Genomic DNA, 17,421 nt, shown 5'->3' with positions numbered 1-17,421 from the left:
ACAACTTCTTTTGCAATAATAAAACACACTGGAAAAATAAATTTTACTCTTAAAAAGACCTACCTATGACATGTTATACGCTAATTGTATCTTAAATAGCATATGTGTGTGATAATCGGCGCTCCATTGTATTTTCATCCAAGTCCAATCATTATCAAGTACAGGCAGCGCCCGAGATACGCGGACCTCGGAATTCTATAATCCAGGAAAGATCCACGTATGTCGAATCCTGATGCAAAATCGTTTATACTCCAATGTTTCATAGTTGACTTCTTTCTCTGCACTTTATATATTCATGCCTTTACGTAAGAAAACGTTACATAAACGTAACATAAATTAAAAACAAATGTTTTAAACGATAAAGGAAGGTATTTTCTACCAATTTTTCATTTATTTAGTTGAATTTTGCGCTATAAATCAACTCAGCTATCAAATTTCCAAAAACCGCATACAGGCAGTCTCCGAGACACGCTTTTATAGCGGACCGCTACAATTAGGGAAAAATCCACGTATCTCGATTTTCCGCGTAAGTCGAATCCAGATGCAGGAACATTTACACTTTAAAGTTAAATAGTTAACGACTTTTTCAAAAAATTGATTAAAAACAAATAAAAACAAGTTTTTTTTTAGTTTAGTTCAACAATTAAATAAGTTTAATATGACAAAGGAAAGCATAAATTTTTCACCTTTTACTAAAATTTTGCGTCAACTGTCACTTTTTCAATAACCACGTTTCATCGAATCTGCATATTAAAGGAAAGGAAGTATTTCGATACGGCCAGGCCGTTCTAACGAAAAAAAAAGGAACCGAGTATCACGGGGACTGTCTGTATCTGCTATTTTTTTCATAAACGGGAACCACCATTTGACCACCTTTTACCCATCGTGTGCAAGGCGAAACCCAAAGCAACTCGCGAAAGAAGTAAAACCATTTGCCGAGGTAAACCATAAGAAAGCAATCCGTGTACCGTGCAGCGGCGGTGGAAAGGCGTAATGAATTGTGCAAACTGCAAACGAAGCAAACGAAATGAAAGCGTAGAATAACTAACCGTTCCCGGCAGCACGGTGCACGGGAACTCGGGAGATGCGGGAAATGTGTCTGGTGCACGCGTACGCGCCTGTTGGCTTTTTCACGTCCGCCTGCAGTTAGCAAAACCCGAAAGGAAAGCAAACGGACGACGTGAAGAAATTCAATTTTCATTTCGTTGCGTTTCGTTTCCCTGCGACCATTTGCCCAGGTTATTTGTGCCCGGCATACCTTCCCTTTTGGGGGTGGTTCGGTTCTGATCCTTTTTTTTGGTTGGGAAGGAAAAAGAACCTTCGCTATGGTTGATTTCTTGCCGATATGCTGGCGCCACCACCAATGGGTCGTTCTTGATCGTGCTCACACATTAGTGATATGGTATGCAAGGGCGGTGAGCAGAAGAAGAGGACACTCCATGGAAAATGTTCGCGTGCGTTCTATTTTCTTTTCTCCTTCACCCACTCGGGAGCTTTCGCTTCACAACGTGAACCAGAAGGTAATAAAATAAAGCTTTCCACGTTATATTTTGTAATGCCCAAAAAAAATAATGAAAAGATCAAAAAGGAAACTACGATGAGAAAAGAAAACTACCCAACCCACACACCCATACACAAACCGAATTCCTGTTCAACAGTCGAATGGAAATAGAAAGTAAAAGGTTTGCTTCCCGGCCAAACCTAGGTCACCAAAAAAAAAAAAGCGCAAGCAGTTAGGAGAGTATCGAACTCGACCGGAAGTGTGATTTGTTTCGCAAATTGAATTCGCGCTTTCCACCGACCGCGCGTCGGCTCGGTTTCGCCATCGTTTATTTTATTTCTGCTTACACAGACCACGCTTACACGACTCTGTGCCAACACGTTGGGCCTGCTCATGCAGCTGTAAATTGCTCTTTTCTTTTGAAGCACCAAAGGCACCAAACTCAAACAAACACAGCCGGAGTCCAAACAACGGCAGGCACGGCAGGAGAAAAGCTTTTAAATTGTATTCCATACCGTTCAAGTGGTTGTTTGCAAAGCTTCCCATTCCAAATCGCCTCCTCAAAAGGAGCAACAAATTGTCACCCAGCTCCTCCGACCAGTTGTCCGCGGTTGGCCTTTCCGCACTCCTCCGCACTGCGGGCACTCGGCAGGCATCCGTAGATTTATCGAACAAATTTACTACGTAACTCACGTAACTCGAAGACGGTTGGTCCTTGAAAATGCAAACAAACACTGAATCACTGCGTGTCTTCTTGCCACGGGAATATCTGGTGAAGTGTCGCCATCGATGCGAGCGACAAAAAAGGCACCTCACATAATCCTTCAAATTGACTTGTCTATTGACCTACCATCACCGAAGCGCCCTTAGCTTGATGGTATTTACACTGATTAAGGCTTCAGAAGTATCTGGGGCGAAAAGAATTCTCATCGAGCATGTGTCAGCATGCTGGTGGAGGAACGTTCAAAGGTTCCTCTTCTGATCTCCATAGCAACGGTTAGCGAACCTTAATCCTGGTATGAGGCAGTGCGTGCTTTCTTGCCTTTCTCTTAGCATAAGCAAAGTAATGTACGAGAAAAATGTCATCTTCATCAAGAACCTCCACATTGTTTTGGGATTTTTCGCGGCAGATGGAGTGCCCACAGTGCCCTTAAGGGAGGTGGATATGCAATTCCTCAGACTTACAGTTAAACGCTTCATCATACTCCTCGTAGATGAATATAAAAATTTAAATTAGAATTGTTTATCCATTTTTCGCCCCGTCATATTTGGTTGGTTAATTTAAGTGTAACGTGAGAAATACGCCACCATCAACAGCTTAGCTTCGAATCTCTACTCGCAAATTGATGCTCCCGTGTGAACCACGCAGAAAAGCACCCGTAACGGTGCTAATCAAAAAAAGTTGTGTAGCTTTACCGAATGGGCGAAAGGGATCTCCACGGTCGCCCATTCCCATCGATGGTGGATGGCACTCTTTAGCATAAATTATAGTCAGTGACCCAGACGAAACTAAAGCAATCGGGCAAGCTGCCCTGACGTTCCATGGGACCATGGGAGAAAAATTCCATCCTCTCTATTGGTAAATCCCTATTGCTACTAAACCCAGCGGTGGCCACAAATCGTTGCTCATCATCATCAACATCATCACCAGATGGCCGGCGGGTGGGTGGTTCAGTCTCCGAAACGACATGATGAAATCGTAGCCTTCACGGGCAGTGGGCAAAAATGAGAAAACTGTGAAGGAGATGTGAATAAAATATGCATGATCAAACCGTCATCCACCAGCGCTGGAAAAGCTTTGCAGGAGTGAGTGAACAAACCATCGGACCTGGGGAGTTAGTAAAAGTATCCTTTATATTTGACCGTGGTTAGTCCAAATGGTTTATGTTCGGCCAGCGTAAGGAAACGATGCAGTGCAGTGCACCGTGGTTGGGTGGGCTGCGTTTGATTCGTTGACTCCAGGACCAAACCTGGATACGACGTTCCCATTTCGAGCTGCCTTTCCCATTCGCACTGGTTCCTTGGATAAACTACTTACAGCGCATAGTAGCTTCGTTTGTGTGCTGAACCAACAGGCACACCAGCAGCCCTGCCCATTGTTTGAAGGTGCTAAACCACCGAAACACCGGTATCCGAATGCACAGTACCGTTCCGCACCAGAAGCACACATCCAACCGGCCGCGGTGGCATAAACGACCGATGCAAACTACTGCAACTACCGGTGACAATGTACACGCTGTAGGTTAGTTTGCTCGGTCCCATAACAACTACCCTTGGGCCGCGCTATATCACGGGCAGTTGGGCTCGTAAAACTAAAACTAATTAAGTGGAATAGTTAAAGTTGGCCGTGATAGTAACCGGTGCAAAAGGTGCCCAGTACCGGTATCTCCCCTTGGCCGTGACAGTATGGAATTAGACTATAAATATCATTAACCGTTCGGTATACGAGCTTATTGCGGGGTTCTAAAATTTCATCTCATCGTACATTATTGCCTCACTGCGTGGAGATGAACCCGAGGAGAATATTGTTATTTTTTTATTGAAATAAATACCTCACTCTGGTCGGACCTAATGGTTGCGCTGTGTCAAAATATTAACGTACATTGAAGCATTGCCCACGGACCACCACCATTTCGGAAACATCCTCGAAACATTCTCCACGTCGCCATTTCCTAATGCGTCGCCCGCGGACGCTTAACTCTCGGCGGAATAATTGACAGTTCCTTATGCGCTCCGCATCCACAGCCATCCACAAACACTCAATTCGAAGAAAATGGACCGGACGGACCAGTACGGTTCGACGTTTTACGACAGCAGTACGGTGCTAAACATTATTATTACACCCAGCACAGTACGCCATCCCGGACGACCGTACGCCGGTGCGGTACCACCGTTCCACGTCCGTGGGTCGCTGTCCGCCGATGCCTCAATCCACCGGCGGTGCACGAACACATCGGTGTACACGCCGGGAAAATGGGATCTCCCGCAGCCCCAACCGAAACTAACGACTCCATAAAGTGCACCGCCACAGACGAGCGGACCACCGGAATCGCCCTGACAGGCGTCGACTCCACCATCGAAGCTCCCGGCACAGAGCGTACCATCCGGAACGTGCACAACCGTGTGCAGGGAACGATTGCAGCGCTCCAGCTCCAGCACCGTTACGTCCGCCTTCTGCAGACAGACGGGCTGGAACTGTTTCGGACCTTCGCGAGTTCGGCCCCAGCCGTAGATGGTACAGCGCGCCCCATCGTTTGGTCTTTGGGCCGTCAGCTCGATCGGCATTAAGCTGCCGGAGCTGAACGGAACGCTGATGCGGAACGGAGTTTGCAAGGATAAGAGCCCAATGTCCGCGTACATTGTCCTTGAGTTCCAGCCCGGATGGGACAGGTATCGGAATACCCGCCGTTGCTGCATCCGTTCGGATCGATCGAACCGATTCAGTACGCCCGCCACTACGGCCATGTTGGACGCTTTCGTCTTGAAGCAGTGTGCTGCGGTCAGCACCCGGTCGGCACTAATCAGAGACCCACCACAAAACAACCCACTTCCAAAGCCGTATCGCCGCTCGTGGTAGAGATTTCTTAGCGATACGAGGTAAGGAGCATCGTCCCAGTCGGCATTTCTTCCACCTACGATGCGATCCCCTCGGTTCGAGCCACCTTCGCTGCAATTGTAGTGTACATACTCTGGAAACAAGATTCAACCACAAAATAAGAAAACGGGATCATAAATATGATGACCATTGGGGAGAGCGCGACTCGACTCGAGAATCTTCACCTTCCATCGACGGCTGATCGGTTCCGTTGGTACGAGCACTATCGTTCGTTGACAATACAACCTCCATTATACGATCCGGACGACTCTCGAGGGTATTTACTGTGCAGAGCTTTATCTCGGGCCTGGGACACATGTTCCACACAGCAAGCGCATCAAAGTTGTCCAAAAAGTTGATACCGGGCCGCTTTTCAGATTGTTTCCGTTTATCAATTCTTTCGTACCGAAACCAATATCCTTCGGGCGATTCCCACGACGAGAACGCTGCGCCATATCGTTGTCCATCTGTTGCAGGGATGGCGTTGCGTTCCACTTCCGAGATGGAATCGTCGACGAGTGGTATCGGTGAGTTGAAGTGATTTTGAAAGCTTTTCAAGTTTTCCTCCGGTGCTCGGGCTTCTTCAGATGGGTGCGCAACACCACGCGCCCCACCTCTCTTCGTGACATTGCCAATCATCTCGGTTGCACTCGGGTAAAGCCCTTCGGCACGGTGTGCATCGTTTACCGACTGGTAACCGGTACACCGTACCATGCCACAATTCCACAACTTCAACGCTGACGCCACTCGGTGACCGGAGCGCATCCTCCAGCCGGACGTTCCTGCAGTGAAACGGAGGCCATTTTGAAGCCACCCCGAAGCATCGATACATGCCGTTGCCGGTTCCATAAAGTACTCACCATTATTTCCAGGAAACTTTCTTCCATCATTACCGGGCGGTCCGTTTCTTACCGGCACCGTTGATTGATTCGAAGGTGTACGGTGGCGTACGGCGATGGAATCGTTGGGTGAAGTTTGTTGAAGTGTGGCGCCTTGAGCAGATTGCATGTCGACCTGTTTGCGGTTAAATGATTGCACAGAAGAGCCTTCAAAGTAGCACTCTATCAATTTACTACCGGTCCTTTGTTCGTGTGCCGGTAATTGGGTATGTTTTCTTGCAACGGTTTCTACGGGGTTTGTGCTCCATTGGGCATTGGGAATGCAAGGCTGACTTTGCTGGATGCCGCCCGGGAGGAAGGGGATGTCCATTTCTTGGCATAAACCCCATCCGGAACTATCCGGCATGAATGTTCTATCACTTGTCTCAAGAAAGGCAAGGCGTTGAGTTGACACAATCAATAAAAACATCCAGCTGATGGACTTTCGATGGAGTCCCCGTATCACTGCCATTTTGTGTTACGCTTGATATTTATTTTAAAGTCGATGACGGTGGACTTTACTGACCATGGCTTTGAAAACAATTATCCAAACATCGTGAAGAGCGCCCTAAGCTGACTTCCCATAACTCCCGCCAAAGCCTACTAAAGCTTAATTTGCACTCACTTCACGCGAACAAATATCAACTGCCGATACACTCCCAAACCACAAGGCCTACTGCGTATCTGTCACTATCATACAGCAGGGATAAATTGCCTTACCATTGTGTTTTTCTCCACGCTTTGTGTGCAATGACAGAAAAAAAACAAAATGGATGCAACAATTTGAATAAAGTGGTTTTCCAATATTCCTGAACACAGTGGTTGGAGGTTGTTTGGAAGCAGCAAAGAGAGGAGAAAAAAAAACAAAACTCCACTCCGTTTAATTTGTGTGGTCCAATCATCCGGATGGCAGATTCTTCTCATTTCCACGCTTTTCGTGCAACCATGCATGAGCAGAAACAAAACTGGGAAACATTGCCGGCCACTACTACCACTTCCCACCGCCTTCCCACCGAATCCCCTGAATTCAGCGCATCAGCGGGAAAAGTATTTCATGTTTGAAGTTTGTCGACCATGTTTTCGGTTAGAAATTCGAGCCGGCGCTCGTTCAAACGAACTGAACATATCGCTGCTACCGATCGGCCATTCGCACTCGCATACTGGGGGATAGCTCAAACTCGCCGTCTAATATTTATTGCATTTCCATTCAAATGAAAACTCGCATGAAATATGTAGGTGCATTCCGTACCGTGGGATGTGCTATTTTTCTGCCGTGTTATTCCACTTTCCATTCTGTTTGGTGCGATAGATTTTTGGGGCGCCGATTGTTAGTGTGCAGCAGCTGGGCCGCGTTCTTTAATCTGCGAGCGGAATTGGGGTGGTGAGTTGGCTGATTTATATTCACCCAGCATCGGACCTTCGAAGGCTTCGGGCAAATTGTATTTGTTGCGTTTCAATTGAACAACATGTGGTGTTCAATGAGCGAGCGAGCGAAAAAAAAGCTCATAGAAAAGCACAACACAGCACGATCAAGTTATCTCACGATCAATACGCTTTATTTTCCTTCGATTAAAACTTGCAGGGTTAGGTGGATTTTGCACACGAGCTAATCATTCCGCTGCAAATAGATTCAATAAAACTATTAATGAAATATGGGTGAGTTTTGTACGCGATTAAAAATGGATGCCCAATACATGCGGTTCTATCACGAAACATTTACTGTAATACCGGCGGCGCCAAATCACAGCCGCATCGAAAATTCATTGCTTCAACTTTCCACTGTCGGACGGCGCCGTTCGACTGTCATCTCGAGTGCCAATCCTATCTTCCGTATCAGCTGACAGAACCGGCAAACCCAGCCAGTGAGCCAACTCGATCCCATTTATCATTGATGTTTCTGCAAACGGCAAACAGTGCCCCGGGATGGGACTTACATATTTTATTACGTTTCCATTACGATTTCAGTTCAAACGAAGCAATTTATTGTTGCCAGTGTCGCACAGGTTGTTGTACGGGTTTTGCTCGTTCGTGCCGGTAACACATTGCGTCGATAGCCTCAACGTGATCCGCTGTTCGGATCGTGGTTGGTTCTTCGCTCTTATTTTTCCGAGTTGCCGAAGGATTTCCGCCCTTTTCAAGGGTGTATGAGCGACCGAAACGAATTTCGTTTCATCTTCCGGTGTATCGGTAGGATCGAACATGGTATTTTCATCCAATATGCATAAGGCTTAGCCATTGCCGAATACGGCATATCTAGTACGGTGGACAAGACTTCTGGGCCATGCTTCATATTTAATACAATATTATGTTGTACAATATGGATGACCTGGGCACACAGTGGTATGTTGATGGTGACAAAACATGGGCACTGTTTCGTTTAACATTACATCGGACAGTTGACGGCAAAGCTGTTTTTTATTTACTCTCTTTAAGTGAAACAAAAGCATCAAACAAGTTTGGTGTTGAACGTGCTCAACAACTCAATACGTTTGACGCTATGGAAATGAGCCTCTGTGTTCGCTGCTGTGCGTTATTCATTTGCAATACGAGTGTGTCACAGCAAAGAAACACAAGGAAGAATATGTTGATTCATTGTTTTGTATGCATGGTGATACAACATAATTTTATTCTATCTGCTTTTCGAAGTTTTGATCAAAAACCATCACCATACAGGAAACATGCTCCGTACATTCGTCTATTTCAGGGGTCGGCACATGTTTCACGAAAAAGGCCAGATAATAGAAAGAACTTTGAAGCTGAGGACCAGACATTCCAATCGTGAAGTTAAACTTAATATAATTCCAAGCTGGATCGGTTCTACTGGTTCACGATCGTCTTGTGCGTAGAGCAACTCTTAAATCCAACTCCCTTCTTAACATACGTTATGGACTTCAGACTTTCAGACCGTCCAAGAATTAATTGGTTAGGAAAAGGTAACCAACGAAATTTTGTTAAAAAATGTAGATAAATAATAAATAGTTGATGTCAATGATCAATCACACATATTTATTGTTTGTATCGTAGTGAAGAGATCTTGTGTTCTTTGTGAGGTCTTTCAAAAATTTTCTAAAGTCGCTGGCCGCACTTTGCCGAACCCTGGTCTATTTAGATCGATAGCTCTGAACGTATTATGGCACCCATAGGATCACAATGCATCCAAGCACAAAAAGAAGCAATTGAAACTATGATGAATTCGAAATGAGACAGATAGCACTTCTGGGGAGGCAGAATAGTTTTTGCAGTTTTTTTTTGTGGATGAAATCATCATGGATCTTAGAAAGATTCTCGAATATCCTTTTTTTTGTCGGCGCTTATCCCGTTAAGAACAGTGGAAATGAAATTAGTGTCGAAAATTCTCTCCCACCCCATGCATGTGCAGAGTATAATGAAGATAACTTTTTTTTCTGTTCAAGCACCAAAAACTTTAACTACTTCCGGCCATCCCAAAACGATCGACTGGCGAGGAGCGAATCGTCAAAAGTTGGCGAATAAACAGGAAGTAGAAGTTATAACGATTCCGTTTGTTAGTCTTTGCAAAGATTTTGCGAAACTCCTCGCTGGAAAATTTTAGTACCACCGTGCTGGGCGAGATTGAAACGGAACGAATGTTTGAGTGGAAAGTTGCGTTTCCAATTCCCAACCATTTCCAGATGGATCCAATCGATCCTGGCTGGGAGGGGCGAAACGCTTGAGTGTAGATTTATTAGTCAATCGAATCGTCACTACCGTAAATCGGTTTTCCATTTTGGTGCCACCCGGTACAGTGACCCAGTCGGCAGCCAGTGACCTAATCCTCCGAAGAACGGAAAAGCACGGCCAGTCGGCTGGGTAATTACCGATAAGCATGAAGGCTTTTATGGTCTTATTTGATTGATGTGATACGGCACGAGGTTAAGCCGTAACCGTACCAGGACGAATTATTTGGGCAGCAAAGGAACGATTTGAGAAAGAAGGAAAGAAAATATATGATTTAAGAAACTGTATGGTTCATAATATAAGGAAAAATGTAAAGGAAACTCTTAGTGATCCAAAAAAGTTGCTGCCTAGAGCAGGAAATATCGATCTTAAGTGAATAAATACGGCACGTTTCATCTGCTAGCGCGATGAGATAACAAATTATGAACTCATTTATGCTTACATGGCATGTTTTCTTTACCCTCCCTTTCAGAATACCCCTTTTACACACGAACACATTTCGTAACACAGTTCGAAGGATTTCCCCCCAGTAGGGAAGCATAAACGTCCCCACCGTGGCACGTTTTCTTACGATTCCGTGAATGATAACGAGTTACCAGCTGGTTGCGGGTGGTTCCACGATTTTTTGCTCCAGTCACCATGGTCCCCGCAGACTTTTCGCGTTTTTATGGACAGTAAAGAATTTTGCTTGCTTTTTTCTTTTCTCGGCACTCTGGGCGCGTCTTGGCTCCTTGGAGGTGACAAGAACGAACCAGTTTTCATCATCTTGCGTACCATACACGTACCTTCTTTTTTTTTCCTGCGGGACACACACTGTCTGTACCGGTACCGAAATGCAGATTGAATTATGGCAAAGGTCTTGTAACCGTTGACTCTGCGGACCCCAACCTGTAGCAGAAAGTGTCCGCGTACTGCGAGAGGTTTAAGCAATTTAGCGGCGAGAGAGAAAGAGTGGAAGGAAAAGTGGAGGATAAATTCATAAAATTTATTAGCAGAACTAAGAGCTTTTTCACGCTCCATCTAAAGGCACGATTTTCAGGGCAGCGAGACACGAAAATATAGTGGAAAACTCGTGTTCCTTCAGCGAACAAATTTTGATTCAATTTTCATTCCGCTTCACTTGCAGCCACGGCGTTGGGGCTTCATTTGGGGGTTCGGTTTTCTGCCGAGTTGACTTTTAAAATTATGGCACCACAACCTGTTCATTGTGCTTTGCTGTTGCGAACCCTTTTTCTTACCTGCTCCTTCGGGGGGGGCATCAGTCATTTATTTCTTAAGAAAGCAGAAAAAGTACTCGAAGTGAAAATATGTAACAAATCTCATGTGTATGGGTTCTTTAGCTTTATTTAAATATATTTTTCTAAACGAATTACCTATTTTAAACTCATCGCTTTTGAGGCTCAATTTTACGAGCACGCCCCCGAGCATGACAAAACTACAATTACCATTTCCTACGAACACGAAAAGAAAAATCGAGAAATGAAAAGAAAATTTATGCAGACAAAACAAGCAAAAAAAAAAGGGGACCACCAACGGCAAACTTGTCGGGATTGTATTTGAATAAACTGCGACTTCCAGCGTGGTGGGTGGGAATTATTCTTCTTCTCCCAGCGTCTATTTTCCATCACCACCCAGCGCGCCGGTAGTCGACATTTTCATGGGCCATGATTTTTCGTTCGTTATTATACAACCACCGTAACGTTTCTTTTGAGATTTCGCAAAACAGCAAAACCGTTCCGCGCATTTGTCGCAACATGCACAGCTTACTAGGATTGCGCCGGTGGCCGGTCCTTTCGTCGGAGCTTGTGCAGCAAACTTAAAATGCAACTTTTGCTCATGAATTTTAACATGCAGAAGAAAAAAGGAAAGCGATGGTTTGTGCCCATTTCTGTGTGTGTGAGTAATGGAGAGAACTTGCAATCCTTTGCACACTCTGAACGCGTGTGGAGCGTTTGATATTTTATTTTATTTTTATCGCCCTGCTACTAGCAAGGTGAAACACAGTGTGATCAAGTTTTCGGCAAGAGTTCCGAGCAGTTTGAAGAAAAGCGTTATAAAATCAATTGGCCCGATACGATGAACTGCCAGGTGCGGTGAGATATATGATTACCGAATGCAACTTGAACGGTATTGAATCGTTTGGTGGGAAGGGAAAATTGATGGCTGAGAAAAAGCGGATTAAATCTGCCCATTATTGCATCCGTTGGTATATACACATCGCTGGTGGGGATCGTATCGTTTATTTGACGTATTTGAAACAAATTATCGGCTTTGATTATTACGAAACATATTTAGTGAAAATACAATTAACACAACGGTTTACCGTTGTACTCATTAATGAATTCTCGAAAACGATCCATAATAATACTACTTCGTACAGCCGTAATTGCAGCGTAGTGTAATGAGATTATATGCTTACGGGTTTTACGGAAAAACACGGAGAAAAGCGTAGTTTATGCAACTAGTATTTCGCAGTACTGGCTAGTTAATCTCCCTTATAATGAGCAAAATTGCCATTTTTTTTTCAAAGAGCACAATTGTTAGCAACCAAACAAAGGTGTACATCAAATTGAGAACAATATTGCGAACAATCTTCCATTCCTTCCCTTGCCTTATCGGAACTATGTTGGCTAAAAATAAGCATAAGTTATTCTAATCCAGTTGCTTCTAATCGCGGACCCGGCCAGAACAATCGCACCGCATTGTTAGCTTGTACAATATTCCGTTTATTTTTCTTTTTGTACAAAATTTTTATTGACAAATTTTGTAAAAAATTGCGAAATGTAATTAAAGCGACTTAAATTCGCGCGCTAGTTCCGCATGTTACAGGGGTTTTTGCGTTTTGCTGTGATCTGTACAAGTTGAACTAAAATATGCTATAAACTTCCAATATACAGGAACTTTTTCATTCTGTAATCGATTATTTTAACACCTCATTATCTAAATTTGAAAACAATCATTCCAGGGTATCTGGTCGTAGAGTTGACGATTAATATAATAGCACTTTTATCGAATATCAATTTCTCGATTAATTAAAATAATCGAATATTATTTTTCACTGAACTTTGAAACCGTTTGAAACTACCATTGCAACGGGGAAAAAAAACTATTATTACCTTTTTTGAAAACAATTTGATAAAATCTTATGCAAAATCCATATCATTGTGTCCTGGTGGTGAGTTTGTTTCGCATTGAGCACCCCTGGCTGTCATCCGCTCACTAGATCGAGCTGTCAAATTACTTATCGTTTTTGGACGTGGTCCCTAAACAAAACAAAACAAAACAAAACACTCTCGTGCTGTGGCCCGTTTTAGTTTCGCAAGATTTGTTTGTAGATTAGTGAATTGGTACTATGCAAAAGTTTCTTTTTCGTGTTATTGGAGATTGTGTACGGTCATTTCGGTGTAGGCAATCGAAAATTCGATCTAGATCCTTGTGAAATATGTTTCGGTTCGGTCGGAATATCATCACAGTGTGCGCATCAAATGTGGTCAGTGTTGTTCTGTGTTTATAAATGTTTTCGACTCTATCCTTCCTTGTTCGCGGGAATATAGTTTTACAATGCGTTCATACAGCGGTTCTATGGTGGGGTACGTTATTAGTTATGAGCAGATTGATCAAGCTCGAATGTATTCGTTAGTGACTCTTTGTTGGGACTTTGGCACATCTGTCAGAAGAGACGTACAAGCCAACCTCAGTACGAAGTGTCCGTCGTAATCAACATTTTAACCGTGAGTAATAGCGTGTTTTATATAATTTATAACTTTTAATGTCATCTCTATTGTTCGTCTTTTGTAGATAATGAATGCTCCGGTTCGCAATTATCAAATCTCAGGCGATGCGATTACGATAAATCGGCTTGTAGAAAAGCACAATCTCTCTAAATTTAAGTGCTTGTTATGTGCCTGTTATTGTATTTAAGTGGCTGTTATGTGTGTAATTTTAAGTGCCTGTTATGTACAAGTGTTTGTGTAGAAATTTTGACAATTGTGAATTGTGGATTTTGCTTGTTGGTTGAATATCAGGTGAGTGATTATAATTTTTTCTACTTTTATATTCCATAATCAATGCTGTTTCCAATTCCTTAAGTATACGTCATATTGTAATTTTATATTATTTATTTTCTTAACAATATTTCACACAAAATTTATCTAATTGTCCATCCTATGAAAACTTACTTAAAAGTGGATAAGCTGTTTGGTGATAAGTAAGAAAAATTGATAAGTTAAATGATATGTTAAATGTTAAAATGATAAGTAAAAATTCGCAAAAACTACTAATTCTCGAAAGAGTAGAAGAAGGTTACAAAATGCTCACTCAAAACAGCAAACCTCGCGGCTCCAACCTTAGTAAATTAACACATAAAAATGTCTGCCATTTCGCTCCAAAACACAAAAGGCTATTTGTTCGTCTTGGCCATAAAATCCATTCCTTCGATAAGCGTCTTTACTGCTGCCCGTTTCCGGTTGGTTAAGCGTAAAAAATTGTACAACAAAAGAATTCAACACCGGCACGGGGTTACACAGAAAGAAAAAGGTACACACCTAATGTCGGAACGGAAAACCGTTCCGATACAAGGAATGTTTGATGGTTCGGTAGCTGCTGTGCTTCCATTCTTCCCCTGATGAAGCAATCAATTTCCAATTAGGAATTGTTCTAATTGCTGTCCTGCCCCTGTAACTGCTGCAAGCTACGCAGTCGCCAAAAGCTTTGCCGCCCCGCTAGCAAAAGCTTGCCCCACCGACAAGCTGGTGGTTTTTTTTATTTTTTATTATTATGCTCTTTTGTGCGCTTCAATCGCATCATCAATCAACGAAAGCATGGCAATCGCGTGGTGCGCTCGCGACAAACACAATTCGCGTGTCTTCATGCCTGAACGTCGGTCGGTCCGGGGGTCCCGGACGATCGGAATGATTAACAGTTTGCCAACCCGCGATGGCAGGCGTTGAAAATGGCGATGGGTTGGGGATTTGGAGTAAAGTTCCTTCGCATCGGCACTGGCCCCATAAGCGGGACAGCACTTCACGTTGCTCAAGAACCCTCTCGGGTCGAAACGGGGATTGTGCCGTTTGTCCACCAGCTCAGCAACGTCCCGCGCCAAAGGTTCGCGGCGGATGTGCGTGATTTGTTCGCTGACACTGTTTCTTCGCACGCTTTAAATCAGACCATGAACAAAGTCTTGATTTCTCCAAGGAAAAGGATTTTCGTCTTGCGCGGGTGTGTGTGCGTGGAAAAGCAAAGAATGAAGCAAACCCCGGCTTGTAACAAAAGTCAAGTAATTTAATGATGGTTGTCAGGCAAAAAAGGTGGTGCTCCAACTGGACGTAGGGTTTTATGTGTGTGTTTTTTTTTGCTGCTTGCTTTCTTCCTTTGTTTGCTGTCTAACTTGTTGTTTTTCACCGCCCGCAATGGATAAGGAAATTCCGTGCAAGTTTTACACAACAGCGACGAGCGATAATTAGTAAATGGTCGTTTGTGCGATCCGGAACACTTTGTTTTGTTTCAATCTCCAGATGCGATCTGTAATTGTTTTCTTCTGTTCGGTAACACTCGGCAAAGGTGATGTAATGTCTTCAGAGTGCTTTATTGCTTTACAGTGTTGACTGAGAGGAATTAATTATACATTGTAAATTACAAAAAAATGGGGCAAAGTCGCAGAAAGCGTTTAATTGAATTTTTAGAGAAGGTTTTTTTTTGCTGTAAGACAAAATAAAATTCTTTGCTGAAGTGAAACTAAGTTGAAACAAAATTAAACAGAACTCTGCAGCTAGAAGCTCTTAAGCAGTAATAATTAACATACAAATGAGTGCTGTTGACGACAACATTGTACTCAACCTGCGATTGTTATCACTTTTACTACTTGTCTTGGCTTTCGGTTATTATGTCTCGTTCTTTTGCCGCCCCGTAACAATGGAGATAGTTTTGTGTCCTCATATTGCACCGCGAAGGTTACCCTCGTCGTGTGTGGGGACAGGTGTGACCTCCACAAATGATGCAATCCGAATCTCAAGTAACGATCGATGCAATGGCAGTTGGGTTCTTTTCTTTCGTTTTGTTTTTCGGTGACGAGACTGATGGCTTGTTATAAAAGACCTGCCACGCCATTACGCTGCCAGCTAACAAGCATTCGGGTGTGCTAAGCGAAGCCAGAAACAGTACACCAAAACCCCGAGCTGGTCGGATATTGTCTCGTGCTCGTCACGGTTTTGTCATTACGACACGGATACCACACTCGGCAGTGGAAGCGTAGACCCATTGTACGGCAACATTGTCATCCGTGGCAGCAGCAGCAGCAGCAACGGTTACTTGCTTTCGCTACGGAACGTCGAATACGCCACTGGAAGGATGGGAGCAATTCGCAGTGCGATAGTGTTCCTTCTGATCGTTGCCGTGATTCTGCAGCTGGCGGTCATCACCGAGGGACAAACGGCCAAAACAACGTGCGCACCGGTCACTCGGCTATCGCGCAAATTGGCAAAGCTGCCGGCCTATGGGTTTGGAGATAATCTTTCGACGCTGTTGGAGCGATTGATGCAAGCCTCCAAGGACGCTGAGCTGGACGCTGTTGTAGAAGAAGAATAATTTAGGCGGATACAGTTAAGAATTTTTAGGGGTGAATAGTTAAAGTAACATTTAAAGAATTAAGTAAAAATAGCAATTAAAGTAAGGTAAAAATGGGTGCGTTCTTTGTGGTTTAAAATACATTAAATTTATTACAAAATAAATGATAAAAACTCAAAAAATATTATTGTTCTCAGTGTTTTCAAGCAAATAAACCACCATTTGTTGGTGATTGTTTATCTTTGTGTGCAATATTCTTCACCAACACACGTCAGACGGAAAAAAAGGAAACCATTCCGAAAATTCTACCATTTGGGGTTCGAGTGAGGGATAAAACTCATAAATGTCGTCCGGGAACATATTAAACACTCCACCATACTTTTTTTTTTGGTGGAATAATCCATACGATGGAACATATTGACATTCTGAGCAACACAAAAACAAAAAATAACGCCAATCCTTCCCCCCAAAAACGTTGTACGCTTTTGAAACCCGTAACCTGTAAGCGGGAAACCATATTGAGATTTTTCGTGGAAGATTCGGGAAATAGCGTGGAAATAAAATTTTAATATTTCATTACGGCATTTTCCAGTAGGTGCACCCAGTCCCAGACACGCTATGCTATGGCTGAGGTGGATCTCGGCACGCATTGAAAAGGCGCGCAGGTGATCTATGTTGGGCATTTCGTTTCAATATCCGGGTTTTTTGGGAGAAATCCAATAAAAATATGACATATTACGGTGCGCTTTTACGACACGCCTCACAGCACAGCGAATTGATACAAATTTAATCGTCATGTTAATGATTTCATTTCACCCTGCAGGCATAAAATGCTGTCCAATGGCGTATGCTTTTCTGCCTAAACTTTGGGGAAATGGGAGATGCGGTGGAAAAAAAGGTAAATCAATAACATACATCGAAATATGGAGCATACTCGCACACACAGCATCCGAAACGAGCAAACGAATTATTTACACAGCTTTTAGCAACACGATCCACTTCACTGCACTGCCCCACTGTTGATGCGAGCCAATGGGTACTTGATCCACCAATGTAGGGCAATGATGAAACATATGCAACGGCTACGGTTGGAACAGAAAAAGACAAGACGGGAAAAGCACACATGTTTATCACGTTCATAAACAACAGTTGATTGATGTCGCTACGGCACGGGAAAGTTGCTCCCGGAA

At 43.6% G+C, this 17,421-nt stretch overlaps 1 protein-coding gene across 1 annotated transcript; it reads right to left on the bottom strand.

Annotated features, from left to right (window-relative positions):
- Window positions 1-4,306: 4,306 nt before the first annotated feature.
- LOC128302929 (uncharacterized) lies at window positions 4,307-6,446 on the bottom strand. The gene is made up of 2 exons (XM_053039779.1): window positions 5,282-6,446; window positions 4,307-5,190 (listed from the first exon to the last, which is right to left on the bottom strand). The coding sequence occupies exons 1-2, from the start codon at window positions 6,444-6,446 to the stop codon at window positions 4,307-4,309; spliced, it is 2,049 nt and encodes a 682-aa protein (XP_052895739.1).
- Between the last annotated feature and the right edge of the window lie 10,975 nt (window positions 6,447-17,421).

Source organism: Anopheles moucheti, chromosome 3 (genome assembly GCF_943734755.1).
Source record: "Anopheles moucheti chromosome 3, idAnoMoucSN_F20_07, whole genome shotgun sequence".
Classification (NCBI taxonomy): Eukaryota; Metazoa; Arthropoda; class Insecta; order Diptera; family Culicidae; genus Anopheles; species Anopheles moucheti.
The sequence above is the reverse complement of the archived record's forward strand: the minus strand, read 5'-3'. Positions and strand labels throughout refer to the sequence as shown.